A 15,438-nucleotide genomic window follows, 5' to 3' on the forward strand; every position below is an offset into this window, starting at 1 on the left:
AGGCCCTCTTAAGGTTAAGGAAAGACTTCCCAAGCCAAGAGGGGAGAAACCCTGACAAGGACCACAGAAGAGGGATCCCTCCTTCCTGGGACAGTTAGGAGTGCAATAGGAGCCTACTGGATTGATCTCTTCTGATCTCTTCTTTCTCAATAGATAACGAACTGTTTACATTTGTCCTGGTTACACAGAGCCAGGCTTTCAGGGCCAGTCAAATGGCGACGTAGTGCACATGAGCAGAAGAGGCAGAGTCTGGTGCTTTTTGTTATTTAAAGTGCTGACATTCTATCTACTGCCTGAGCAGGTGCAGAAATGTTTCCCCGGATAATTGTTCCCCCCCTTAGCTCCCACCGGCTCATTTCTAGGGTGAGTATGTAGCAAAGGAGCTTTGGAAATATTTCCTGCAAAAATATTTGCTGTGCAAAGTTCAGGCGTAGCAATAACATAATAATATTAGTAAGTAAAATTAGAAAGTAAGTAAAATGTATTTATAAAAGCACATTTATAACAGTTTGCACTGACCAAAGTGCTGTACATAGTGCATTCAGTAGGCAAACATGAAGGCAAAATAACAACATTAGAAGAATAAAAATAAAAGACATAAAACCCGGACATCCACACACAAACAAAGGCAGTAGTGCAGAGGTCAGATAGTTAATGGGGAGGGAAAGCAAGGTTGTACAGATGGGTTTTGAGCCTTGATTTAAAGGCATAAATGGAGGGGGCATCACGTATGTCGGGTGGCAGTTGGTTCCACGAGCGCAGAGCGGCTACTGCGAAGGCCCGGTCACCTTTTAGTTTGAGTCTGGAGCGGGGGATGTGGTGAAGACCCCTATTAGAGGATCTTAGGGACCTAGGGGCTGGGTGGGGGTGTAAAAGGTCTGATGTATAAGATGGGGCCTGACCATTGAGGGCTTTGATCACCATAAGAACGTTCTTAAAAATGATCCTTTGTTGTGCTGGCAGCCAGCGAAGGGAAGGAAGAACGGGGGTGATATGCTCCAACTTTTTTGACCCAGTCAACAGTCTTGCTGCTGCATTTTTAACTATTTGGAGGCGTGATATGAAGGACTGAGGGAGACCAAGGTAGAGGGAGTTACTGTATTCCAGCCGTGATGTTATGAAAGCATGGATAACTATTTCCAGAGTGTGGTATGATAGGGAGTGCTTTATTTTAGAGATTGTTCTGAGCTGGCAGAAGCTGTTCTTCATGACAGAGGAGATTTGCTTATTAAAGCAAAGCTCAGAATCAAAAAAGATGCCCAGATTTCTAACAGATGGTTTTATGAATGAGGTTAGACTACCTAGGTCAGTGAAGATGGGGTTTTTGAATTTGGAGCGCTAAGATGATAACTTCTGTTTTGCTATTGTTAAATTGGAGGAAATTACCCCCCACCCAGTAATTTATCTCCTTGAGACCCTCTAGGAGCGTCTGAAGGCAGTCCCTGGATTAAATACCCCAGTAGGAGCATATATAAACAAAACAGGATTGGACCCAGGATGGACCCCTGGAGGCCCCACAAGACAGGGGCAGAGGAGGAGGAGTGCTGACCTATGGACAGGGATGGGGAACACAACCTCAATGGCCAAGCACATTAGCATTGTGACATTGTCGCAAGTCCCGCAGTTAAAAATAGTAATCCAATCGTGAAATCGGTGTTGTAATCAGCAGCATACAAGCTAGTTATCTTAAAAAGTAAATAAAGTTTCAGATGTGCTGCGAGATGATGTGTTGAGGTTGGCTCAGTAAAACGACTGTTAGTGTTAGGTTATCATGATGCGTTCAAATGTCACATAGAGATACGTTAAATTGAGTTTTTGGTGAGAAACATGAGTAATAGTGTATTACTCATGTTTCTCTGTTACTAATACAGTTAGTGCTCTAATCATTTTAGTATATATCATTAAAACTACTGATGTCAATATTTATAAGAATTACATATTTAATTTAAAATACAATTATTTATACACACCACAGCCACAGTCGTCTGTGCATTTTCGGTTTTCGGCCGAAATACGTTTATCACCGAAACAACACGGCCGAAACAGAAATATGTGATGACGCAAACAAAAAGCGCGGCCAGCACACGCTTGTCTCGTCTAGGGTAAGCGCCAATATGTCTGCGGTGTGGACGTTTTTCAGGCCCCGTTCACACGAAGCCGATTTCATGGCGAAACCGCAAAGGTCTTGTACGGTTCGGCCTTCCGTACACACGAAGTTGGCGAATCCGCTGACCGAAACCGCAAACTTCTGAAACCACCCTCGGAGGTGGTTTCAAATCTACCCGGTTTCGTTTTGGATTCGTGTGTACGCCTGAAACCGACTGAAACCGCAAACCATGACGTCATCGCCCCACCCCTCGACCTCCTAGCCAATGGCTCTTAAGCCCGCGGAGTCTCAGAAATCACATGCGAGCATGCGCATAAGGGCAGCCTTTATGCGCATGCTCGCCTCTTCTTCTTATTTCATTTCTTCTGGATTTCTGTACCAGAAGAGGCGCCCCTTATGGGCCTGGAATGTGTACTACAACGTTTCTACAGATCTACTCGGTTTCGCTTGGCTTCGTCTTTACGGAGATACTTCGAAACCGGATAGATCGAAACCGTAACGGTTTCGCCCGTTTCGGCTTCGTGTGAACGGGGCCTCAATGTTGCTGAGAAAGACCCACGTATAGCGATTTGCCAAAATTGCAATGCCTGGATTTTAATGAAGTTAGTAGGCCTACACATTCATAGCCATAAATGCAATGGTACTAATAATTGGCATAATAATTTCTTTCGGTTTTTCGGTTTTCGGCCTTGGTTTCCCCATTTTCAGTTTTCGGTTTCGGCCAAGAATTTTCATTTCGGTGCATCCCTAAGCCTCAGTAATTTGTATATATATATATATATTTTTTTAAATCATTGCCTTCCGCCATCCCTTCCAGTGCTCCTAGGCGTGCTAATGAATGAGCAGTTTGTTGGAAAAAGTTCACCAAAGACAGATGACTCGCCAGCTCCAGCGCGTATCCATGTCTCGGTTAAAATCAGTATATCCAGGTGTCGTTGAATGAAGAAGTCCTTCAGAATTAACGTTTTAGATTAAACAGAGCTCGCGTTGAGCAATGCCAGCTTTCCCGTGAGGGGTTCCGGATTGTTTGGACATTGGGCGTATGATGTCGAAATTCACCTCGCCGTCTTGGAGAAGACAGGGCTGAAGGTTATCGGAGTCTGGAAGGGAGAGATGAGGAGGTGACAGGAGTATCTCAGGTTCCACGATCGTCGTGCCAGGTGGAGGTCTGTGCTCCCCAACCAGAAAGGCGACTAATGTAGTCTAACATGTTATGCTACATTTTTTTGGTAGGGAATATACAGGTAACATAGATAAGTGGGAGTGACCATCGAGAGTTTTGGATTGGCGGGAGAGGCCAAGTTAACTGCAATACACTAAGGGGGAAGTGGACATCTCTGCAAGGCTGCAAGACAGATAAACAAATCTACACAACAAACTTAGAAGTCAGTAGATTGGCCTTGCCTCAGTGTCAGACTTAGTGGCTCCAGTGGGAATGCAAATTTGAACTATCTTAACCTCTCAGTTAGAGAGGAAGGGAGGTAACTTAAGGTCCAAGGAGAATGGAAACAGTTCCTCCTAGATTTACTAGTAATTATATAAACAAGGTTAATGTAATGTTTGTAATTGTGTATTATAGTTTATGATTAATATTTCCATGACACTGGTAATTCAATGCGCTAAGCAGAGTTCGTATTGCGGAGATCTTCCGTCAATGCCACAGTATCAGAAGACAAAACCCTGACACCTTGTCTCTTCAGGACCGGGGCCAACAGTAAGGCAACACGGACCCAGGTTAGGCCAGTAAGCCTGCAAACAAGCCTGACCTTGTGTAAATGGTAAAGCCATTTATCATTAACACAAACTCCCCCACGACTGAGAAGATAAATAAAATAAATCCAGCGCTGTGATTAGTAAATTCAAAAGATGAATAAAATATATACATTTTTATCAATAAAAAATATGCATTCAACAACTTCAAACAGAAGAGGTGAATGAGGTGATCCCTATTGACCTAGAACAGCGGTGGTTCTTTCTGCTTCAAACCACTGTTAACCACCTATATGCTGTTGGAGAAGGCTAAACATGTAGTCCAACTTGTTAAGCGGCTAAACATGTAGTCCAACTTGTTAAGCGACTAATATGTAGTCTAACATGTTAGACTACATATTAGTCGACTTCGCCAGAGCTTCACACAAAGGCGGGCATGGTGGTAGCATGGTCCATCCTGATCCTCTTTAGACAGCTAACCCTCTTTAATTATTATCAGTCAGCAGCCAAACTCACTAAAAGCTTATCTTGATTGATCCATCCCAGCCATATAAGTTAAAGAGTACACCTCTTGCCCACTGCATCCGCAGGAAATATTCAGCCATGGTTCTCTGGAAACCAATGGGCGACTGTCTGTCACAGACGCTACGTCCAAATCTTTTACAGTCGACGGGACTGCTCTAGATATAACCTTACTTCAATGCTTTTACAATGAAGGGAAGTACTTCTATTGTAGTGAGTAGAAGAGTGATAAGAGAACATTCACTTTGTAGCTCTAGTCTCTGTGTGTTTGGCAAGATATTTCAAGAATGTGAATTCAAAATATATATGTTTTTTATAGGTTTTCCAGAAGTTAAATTTAAAACGCTGAAAAATACTATTTAAATTATTTATCTAATGAAATGCATACTAATCCGATCTTTTCTCTGTCTCTCTGCGTCCAACAGGGAGGAACGCAGACGTTCAACCGTGCAAAGCTGCTCAATGTGGGTTACATGGAGGCGCTGAAGGACTACGACTACGGCTGCTTTGTCTTCAGCGACGTAGACATCATCCCCATGGACGACCGCAACACCTACAAGTGCTTCGACCAGCCACGCCACCTCTCAGTCTCCATGGACAAGTTTGGCTTCAAGTAGGAAACTCTCAGTCTCCTCTTCCTTGTTCGCCCCTATTACAACCCTCTGGTCTAGGGGATAGACGGGGTGGGAAGACGGGTGTAGTCTAGGGGATAGACGGGGTAGGAACACGGGCCTAGTCTACTCTAGGGGATCGACAGGGATGAAGCTCACTCAAAATAATGTTGACCAACACACAATCTTAACCAACACACAAGGCCAAATATGGCAACAGTTGGAAGAGGCTGATGAAACAAAATAAGTGACCAATTGCCATAGTGGCAACTAACCAAAGACAGTTAACGGAGTAGGCTAATACGCAGGCGCATAAGTGTGCGTGTAAGTGTGTGGAAGCATCAGGGCGCCGAGATGGAAAAACTAATGAAAATGCTGGACTCCAGAACAGCCATATTTGTAGTCCCGAAAATAAGAACAGGGAGAAGAATACCAAAATCCTACAAATTCCAAGGAACATAACAACCCTACCCATAAAAGTAAACGTTTAAATGTCCCATGGCATGAAAATCTCACTTCAAGCATAAATATGAGCCTGCCTGCCTATAGTCCCCCAGTGGCTAAAACTTGTGTTCGGTGTAAAACGAGCACTAGGTGTTCTGCTCGCCTTTTGAAGAAAACGGAGGCTCAAGCGCTCTGATTTGGAATGTGGTCCCATATGTCGTCATAAAGGATCTAAGGTCCTCCCCTTTCTCTGCCTTGTCCGCCCAGAGAATTTGGCCCGTCAAAGAGACACGACCGTGCGAGCGCCACATGTAACGCAAGTGTTTGCTGTTCGTGTTATGGCGCATAACACGCCGGTTCTTTGACGTCTCTTGTATTTCCACAACGAGACTGTAGTGGGGGTTATCTCGGCCATGGTTGAGAAGGAATTGGGGGAAAGGAACTTTGGCTTTGACTCCCTGAAGTACATGAACTGCGACATGCCACCGGTTGCCGCGAGGCACCACCGCCACGAAGCACCACCGCCCGGCATCGGGCAGCCGGCAGCAGGCAGCAGGCAGCGTGCTGTTCAGTCTACTTCAGATTGATGTGGAAGAACCAGAGACGTCGGAGAACCCGACAAAGTCATTTGTGATTCATAATATCGTCTGGAGGCGCACACAGCTTTTGTATTATTTTGTATGCATTATATGATGTAGATATCAATGGATTATATGATATTATTTAGTTATAGAGCTCCAGGACTGTAAAGCAAGTGTTGTACACTTCCTTGTTATTTGGATGACCGTTCTGCTGTTGGTGTTATGGCGCATAACATGTTGGACTTTGGTCTCTGGTATTTCCACAACGAGACTCGTAGTGGGGGTTATCTCAGCCGTGGTTGAGAATGAATTTGGGGAAAGGAACTTTGGCTTTGACTCCCTCAAGAACTTGAACCACGACATGGAGGAGAAAGGGATTGTTGGCCGCGAATGTCTCCCGCTTGAGCCCCGCTTCCCGCTGCCGAGGGACCACCGCCTCGGCGCTGCAGGAGGCGGAGGTGCCTGCGTGGTGCCCGCTCCCTCGGCAGTGAGGCTCCGGCGGGAGACAACCGCCGTCAACAATCCCTTTCTCCTCCTTGTCGTGGTTCAGTCTACTTCAGATTGATGTGGACGTGGAAGAACCAGAGACGTCGTAGAACCCGACGCAGTCGTTGGAGATTCATAATATCGTCTGGAGGCTCACACAGCTTTTGGCCGTGATAATATATATTATATGATATAGATATCTATGTATAATATGGTATTATTTAGATATAGAGCTCCAGGACTCCTGTGTCTCCTGTGTTCTGAAATATTTACAGAACACGGCTAAAGGCTGTGTGCGCCTCGCCATTGCGATACATCTACTGTAAACATAGAGCATGGTACCGTGGCCGCAAGCTGCTCAGGGCCACACCCCCACCCTCCTCGACCCGCCCCTCTCCTCCTCATTTGCATTAAAGCAACAGACACCGAAACGCCGCATTTGGGGGAAGCTCAATGTGCGACTGGCTCGCAGTGGCCATAATGCTGCACCATGGCTGAATTTCGGGAACGTCTTCAAATACTGTGTTTGGGGCCCACTAATATCTATATTAAAGCATCCATAAAGTAGCATGCCATGGGACCTTTAATTTTTTTGTCTGTGTTCATGTTTCCTGACAAGCTAGTTTATTGTTTGTTTGAGTAAATTGGATACTTGTTAATTGGTGTGCAATGTTTAATGTGTTGGTGTGATCCCTACGGATTCTCTTTAAAACCCAGTAGGTATGTTTACAGCTCAATAGCTGCCCCCCCTTGGTGGGCTCTTCCTGCTGCGAGCAAGCAAATACAATTTTAAGGGAGAGTAAATTAATAAAGTCAAAAATTATATTCCAAATAATTTGGTTAATCGTTTGAACTTCATCTTTTACATCTTGATCATTTTGTTCAGAGTAACCTCTGCTTTTTTCTACGATTTTTGCGCTCCCTGTCGGCTCTGCATGTCCTCTAACGGTCCTCTGGTTTGTGCTACCAGGCTTTTTGTTTGCAGTTCTGAGTAAAAACCTCTCTGTGAGCGTGTTTTTTCCAGGGGTGTGTCCCAAGCGGCTAGTGAGCTTTTGAGTGACAGCTCAGTGTCCACAACGTTGTTCAGTGCAGCAAGCCAGAGGCTCAGATTTGGCGGACATATGGACCACCTAAATAGCAGCTCTAGGCCTTTTACTACCTACTAGCTAACTTAACTGGTTTCCGATCAGATTAGGGGCAAGCATTGCTCATAGATGTTATATGTACCAGTGTTTCCCACAGAAATTTTGGAGACTATGGGGGGGGGGGGGGGGGTATGGAGCGATTGTTGACGGGGGGGGGGGGGTATGTGGCGATTTTTTTCCCAATGAGAGCGACACGAACTTCGTCTGAGCAAAAAAAATACAATTATAATAATAATTCATGTGCACGCAGAGACTATGGCGGCCGAAATTAGACTATGGCGGGGCGCCATAGTCTCGTCAATGTGTGGGAAACACTGTGTACTGTTAAGGGTGTCTGTCCAAGCCAACGCGCTTGCCCTCTGTCCTTAACAGCGTCATGGGCACTAAGCTTTTATCAGAATCAGGGTCATTAACCAATACACTGTTGGGCTGTAAAATAAAGTAAAGCAGAGAACAAGAGTTTATATTTTCAGCAACACTAAGAATACCAAGCCTATTTCCCTAGAAGGTAACTATTAAATATGTAAAACAAAATACAATACGATACAGTGTTCAGAGTGGTCATGCTGTCGGCCTAGGTTGTAAACGCAAGGCCAGACAAGCCACACAAACAAGTTCTTCCAAGCGTGTCACGAGTTCATTAAATGCTTGAAGGCGCCCCAAGCCAGAGACGCGGCATGGTTAAAATAAGTTAACCCCCAGGAGGTTGTTGGCCTCCTGCCAGTGATGCACAAAACAGGAAGTCAGGATGGTCACATGACAACGACACAGGAAGTCAGAGGTCTCTGAAAGAGGTCCCCTCCATTCTCTGGGTTGTTGTTTTCCTGTTTTACACAGACGGACTCAAATTAACACACAGACTTGGAATTTCCCTAGAAAAATAGGTTCTAAGTGCATATTCTCTGTTATATTATTTCTTAATTGCCTTTACTAAAAGGTATTAAGTCAGGGTTTTTCAACCTTGGGGTCCCGACCCCACATGTGGGGTCGCCTGGAATTTAAATAGGGTTGCCTGAAATGTCTAGTAATTGATTTAAATAAAAAAATATTGATTTAAAATATATATATATATTTCTTTTTTTTTTAATAAAACACTACAAATAATCGTACATCGGTTTTCGGCCAAAATACTTTTATCACCGAAACAACACGGCCGAAACAGAAATTTGTGATGACACAAACAAAAAGCGCGGCCAGCACACGCTTGTCTGGATGAGCGCCAATATGTCTGCTGTGTGGAAGTTTTTCAATGTTTCTGGTTTCTCGGTTTTCGGCCTTGGTTTCCTCATTTTCGGTTTTCGGTTTCGGCCAAGAATTTTCATTTCGGTGCATCCCTAACAGTCACATTACTTGAGTTCAAGCTCAAACCTGTAAAATGTAAAAACAAACTTGCAATCAAAGTGTATAAAACAAAATGGAAAGATTTATTCGCCCGCCTGGCCCTGTCCCTCCATCGACAGTTCCAAGAGGAACTGTGGCACAGACACCAAAGACACAGCGAACATACGATTCAGTATGGATTTCTAAGTGTGATGGAATGCTACGAGGAGAAGCGGAAATGTCTGCTATGTAGTAAGGTCCTGTCTGCCGAGAGTATGAAGCCAAACAAACTCAAAAGACACTTTGAGACACCACACAAAGAGCAAACCAAGCGCTTTTTTCGAAAATAAATTTGCCGACCGAACAAACAGCAAGTGTAGGCCTATTTCAAAAAGGCTGTGACTGCTAGTGAACGGGCCCTGAAAGCATCTCTTGAGGTGAGCTATCTCATTGCTAGGAATATGAAGCCACATAGCATTGCTGAGACTCCAATATTGCCAGCTGCCATTGAAATGGTGAAAACGATGTGCGGGGAGGAAGAAGCTAAAAAAATAACTAAATTGCGCCCTTTGCAGACATACTGCACCAGGTTGTAACCACAGTGAATTACATCAAGCCACATCCTCTGCGCGCACGTCTGTTTGCAACACTGTGCGCCGACAAGGGCTCTGAATATGAAAATTTACTATTTCACACGGAGGCACGGTGGTTGTCGAGAGGTTACCAGCAGAAAATGAGCCTCCTTGCATATATACCGGACATCTTTGGAATATTGTCAATTTGTGCACTTATCCTGGCTACTCTGTATTTGTTCACAGTAAAACAAAACACGTAAAAAAAAAAAGATTTTTTTTGATGTCAAAATGGGGTCACAGCCCAAAAAAGATTGGGAACCACTGTATTAAGTTGTCAAAAAAATACTTACTACACCTCCCGAGTTTCTGTCTATAATTCCTTTTATTAAGTGCCTGGGGAAAAAAAAAAACTTTTCTAGAATGGATGTTTGCTAATGGCTGTTCACCCTTGCTGAAACAAGTGTGACCTGCATTTTGATGTTTGAATACACACCTGTTTCTATGAAACTAAGGGTGCTGGTTTCAATATTTGTATCGTTTTGTCCTCCGATCAAATTGTTGTTAAAGGAGAAATCCAGTGTAAAATGGATCTGGGATATGTTTAGTATGATAACGAGTTGGAATGTTTGTTTGGGAGCAAAAAAGCGCCTATAGACGCATTCTTATGTTGGTTGTTTTTAGACGATTCTACCAAAACGCTACAAACTTTGAACGATGGGGGCATTTGTGATTGTAAAAACTAAATCACTATTTTAAACCAGTTAAAAGGCTAGAAGTAGCCCGACACTTCTTTGGTAGTATAATAAGGGTTGTAACATATTAAATAAGGCATTGATAACTTTTAAGTGTACAGATTGTTTATTAAAAAGGACATTTTATACATACAATACCATCAGTAGTGCATCCGTCGACACCATCTTGTTTTTAAGACTCAATAAGTAGATTGGCGAACACAGAGCTTGCGTGTTGCCGGATGTCACAATCTCTGTGTTCGTCAATCTATCTATCGAGTCTTAAAAACATGATGGCGTCGACGGGTGAACTAATGATGGTATTTTGTCTATAAAATGTCATTTTTAATAAACAATCTGTGCACTTACAAAGTTATCAATGCCTCGTTTCATATTTTAAAACCCTTATTGTACTACCAAAGAAGTGTCGGGCTACTTATCGCCTTTTAAGTGGTTTAAAATAGCGGTTTAGTTTTTACCATAACACATGCCCCTATCGTTCCAGGTTTATAGCGTTTTGGTAGAAACGGCTAAAAACAGCCAACTGAAGAATGCGTCTATAGGAGCTTTTTTGCTCCAAAACGAACTTTCCAACTCGTTATCATACCAAACATATCCCAAATCCATTTTACACCGGATTTGTCCTTTAAGCTGGTGGGCGGAAGCTTCGTTTTTTCTCTGTTCCCCACTTAAACTACCTCAATGTACCCCTCTCTCGCCCGGTTGCCGTAGGTTACCATACTGGCAATACTTCGGGGGCGTGTCAGCCATGAGCAAGGAGCAGTTCCAGAAGATCAATGGCTTACCCAACAGCTACTGGGGCTGGGGAGGCGAAGACGATGACATCTACAACAGGTAACATCAGTACTAATACTAAGTACTACTACTCATTAGGGATGTGAATCACTCAAATTGTTCATGGTCGAATAATCGGTGGGCGGTATGAACGAATAATCGATTATTCGATTATTCACAAAGGCAGTCATGGATAGTCTGCAGAAAAACAACTACCTGCTAAGTAGTTCCAGTCAAATTGTCTGTTCAGCCTTCAAAACGAGAGCTGTTAAATTGTGGAAAATGCATAAAACTGTAATCCGAAAACGTGGTTATATGCTATAGACCCTATAGTATCTGTGGTATAAAGGATGGGACGAATTTCGAATTATAAATATGTATAATGCATAACGTTAGCTCTAGTAGTCCGCTCATAGCTGAGCGGACTACAATGCCTCCCGTTGCCAAGTCGTAGCTAATGTCCGTCCTATTTATTGGAGGAGTGAACAACGTTTCCGTTGCATAAGAACCTTACGGGAGGGGATTGTTCCAGGTAATAGTTACCAGGCGTTACCAGGGAAACAAGTTATGGTTTGTGAAAAACTTTATATTTGGATTGTAAAACGCATGAAAATATAAATGAATGGTCTTAATTGATTTTCAATGGCAAGTGACCATGGTATAAGCGGGATAATGCCCTTGGACACCTGTCCAACATTAGTTCCGTCCGTTAATTCTTGTTTATTTGAATGCGAAAAAATGTTCACAGTCCAAATGTTAAAAATCGACTTTGACCCTCGGGAACGAATAATCGAATATTCTGACCCATCCCTACTACTCATACCTCTTAAAGAAGAGGAGAACACAAGGAGATAGGTTACGTTTATAAGCAAAGCCCTTAATCCCTAGTAACGGTCGCAGAGTGACGGTTATACAATAAGGATAATACAAATAAGGATACCTATAAATACACATTTATTTACGAGCAAGAGAGAAGGCTATTGATTGTATCCAATTGTACTCGACGGATCTGGTGTCTTTGGTGATAAAGAACTGGTACAATTTTGCTAGATTACTGTCAGCATTTCCATTAGATGAGGTTTCAAATTATATATTTGATCATACATACTTTTTACGCCTTATGTTTACCTGTCAAAGCTTTTGGTTAGCCTGCCAACATTTTTGAAACCATAATCTCTGAAATCCAACATTCTCATTATGATATCTCTGAGAACAAATGGTGGAAAGGGTGTTCACTTATATTGTCATTTTTTTATCTCATAGTCTTTCTTCCCGGAAACGTACATTTTTTTTTATTGATAAAAAATATATATTTCATTAATCTTTTGAATTTATGAATCATAAAGCTGGATTTATTTTATTTATCTTCTCAGTCGTTGGGGAGTTTTTGTTAATGATAAATGGCTTTACCATTTACACAAGGTCAGGCTTGTTTGCAGGCTTACTGGCCTAACCTGGGTCCGTGTTGCCTTACTGTTGGCCCCGGCCTTGAGGAGACAAGGTGTCAGGGTTTTGTCTTCTGATACTGTGGCATTGACGGAAGATCTCCGCAATACGAACTCTGCTTAGCGCAATGAATTATTACCGGGTCTCACCCTGAGCTCTGCTTGCAAGTTAACTTTGCCCAAAGTAGTCACACTAAGGCAAACGATACACCGTACACTGTGTCACCTATACCTTTACTTTGTCTGAAGTGTTGTGTTCCAATATGCAAATCCTCACCAGGATGTGCAGGGATTGGTCAGGGATTTCTATTGGCCTCTGGGTATGAATTCCACGTTATTCTACCAGCGCTGAAGTATCTACATGAAGCAATTCAAAAAGATTAAGCTAGGATTTGGTTTACTATATGTGTACACACGTTGCAATTATTTCATAACCTTGCTTATTATTAAGCTCATATATAAAAACGGTAGGCTACTAAAAATATATTACAATGTTGTAATGTACTAATGTACTACTACAGACCAGGAAATATAAACATTACAAATGCTGATCAGGAAAGTTAAATGAAGTCCAATAAGTCTGCGCTGTCATTGTATTTGAATATCTGTATTTACATATAATGGTGAAAATGATACACAAGTTTTTACTATTATAGTTTTAATCTAGTCTAATACTATTAAAACACTACTATACATGACACTACTGTACGTGATAGCTGGTTCTGCATCAAACAGGCAAACACACTGTTTTTCAAAACCAGTTCAACCGGGGCAAGGTTGAACTTTCAATGCACTCAACCATTTGTATCAACTGCATTAGAATTCTACGACATGGTGGCCAGGAAAAAAGTGTGAGCCAACCTATTGTAATCGTTAGTATTATTAGGGCTCCGAGCAGCCGAGCTGCTTGTCCACTATTGTTTCTGTAACGTGTTTTTTTTTCCTCAAATTCTGTAAAAGTCATACTGCAGCCTATACCGTAAGTCGAAAACTCTTGAAATGTTCAGGTATGGTTACCAATAACCCCCACTACTAATGAACCCAAATTTTGGTACTGCATCCAAAGTTGGCGCTATTTAAAAAAAATTATGAACTAGCCTTATTTCTCCTTACTAGATTGACCTGGACTCAAAATTCTTTCATCATATTAATCTCTAAAATCAGATGCATCTTTTTCACCCTGGTCTGTTTACTTTGCCCACAATTTCATAGAAAAGCCAAACGTCCACAGTCTCAACCCATTTTGCCTATATGACCATTTTGTTATTGTATCACTACCATACGGCTATCATTAGGTGGATACCATTAACTGTGCAAGTGTTCATGTCTTTACTCTTTTAAGAAAGCCCTTAATTCTCTTGTGAAATGTGTGCTCGGAGTTTTGTTGATGTTGTTTGCTTATCAATCGACATTTTCACAATGTGAGTGAGGCTTCATGCAGTACAGGAATGTCAGTGGCTCAACGGGATAATGCCGTGTACTGGTCATCCTTAGGTTGAGAGTTTGAATCCTGATTAGAGCATTATGAACATGCTGAACATGACATTCTGTCATTGCCAGTCATTTAAGAAACTCAACATTGAACAGCACCTGAAATTCATCAGGCAATCAATCTTCGGCTCATTAGTTTTCAAGAATCGGACTGCCGAGACACAGTATGGCATTAAGGGGAACTTCTTCGTTAACCATTTTTCCTTCATAATTAACTGTCATATTTATATTTCTTCCGTTACTTTTCTTTACTACAAATGTTTAATTTCCCCAGAATTTCAAAGATTTTTCAGGTATATGCTTTGAAGAAAGCCCTTATTTCACTTGAGAAATGTGTACTTTGAGTTTTCTGGATGTTGTGTGCTTATCAATAGACATTTTGACCATGTGAATGAGGCTGCAGTTCAGGTTTACAAGTGGAGCATCTTTCCTTAAATATGACAATTATGATATTTACATATCTTCCATCAGTGTGTTCTTGACTTTTAATTTTGCGTTAATCAACGCTTGCGGTTATATTTATTATTATATTATTCTTCCGTCACATTTGAATTACACAGCCTAAACTGCTCGCACCGAAGATATGAAACTTTCTACAGCTGTAGAGGTTGACTGAAGATTAACAGATAAATATTATACTGACTGGCCCAAAGTTAGCGCTATATTTTTAACAATCATTGACTAAGTCATAGACTTTGCCCACGCATGCAAATCCTCATGGTGAACAAATCTACCTCAAGAACCTTTGACTACCTCTGGATAGATTTACGGCCATCTTGAATTTATTTAGACAAAATTCCTTTTCCACATGTCAATTATAGACCGATGTCTTCAATCTGACATAAAGCAATATGCATAAAGGTAAAGCATCCAGGAGCCATACACTCCTAAAAAAAGTGTGTTTTAAAACACGAAAGACGTTAAATGCTTATATACTGCTTATAATGCTTACAATGAACCGCCTCCTACCCAACTGGTGGAATGTTAGGAGGAGGCTCTACTGAAAAATAACAGAATTTAATAAAAAAAGAAATGTGAGATTGTGCACTATGTAGTAGTAACTAGTACATTTTAAACAGCGTGAACTGAACTTTGAGATATCTTTTGTGAAGTGTGAACTTGCACATCACAGGGCAACAATGACCCAAACTGCTCCCAATGAGCTGGCTGTCGCTGTGTGTGATTGACATCGCTATCAGTCTGAATGTGTGTATGAATGGTTCTAATTCATAAATCTCAAATGATTATTGCTTGGCTGTGGCTGTCAGTTATGTTACTTTTTTGTAAGGTGTGGCGAGGAAGTGATTCCAAGGGACGGTTAGTGGTGGCTTCCAAAGGAGGGTTACATCCCCTTTCTTTTTTTTGATACGTTAACTACTTCAGGATTCTGATTTTGATAGACGGGTTAGTCTCTTTTAGCAAGCTATCCTGCTCTAGCCATAGCCCATGAAGCTATGTCTACGTCTGTCCTCTAC

General features: G+C 42.0%; 1 protein-coding gene across 1 annotated transcript in view; it reads left to right on the plus strand.

Moving 5' to 3' along the window:
• The window catches only part of b4galt1l (DP-Gal:betaGlcNAc beta 1,4- galactosyltransferase, polypeptide 1, like), a 30,677-nt gene that overhangs the window by 8,997 nt on the left and 6,242 nt on the right, over window positions 1–15,438 (plus strand). Inside the window, exons 3-4 of the mRNA XM_030367853.1 lie at window positions 4,765–4,952; window positions 10,965–11,087. Coding sequence (XP_030223713.1) covers window positions 4,765–4,952; window positions 10,965–11,087 — 311 coding nt within the window. The remainder of the gene's footprint in view (window positions 1–4,764; window positions 4,953–10,964; window positions 11,088–15,438) is intronic.

The sequence above is a fragment of the Gadus morhua genome, chromosome 10, assembly GCF_902167405.1.
Source record: "Gadus morhua chromosome 10, gadMor3.0, whole genome shotgun sequence".
Lineage (NCBI taxonomy): Eukaryota > Metazoa > Chordata > Actinopteri > Gadiformes > Gadidae > Gadus > Gadus morhua.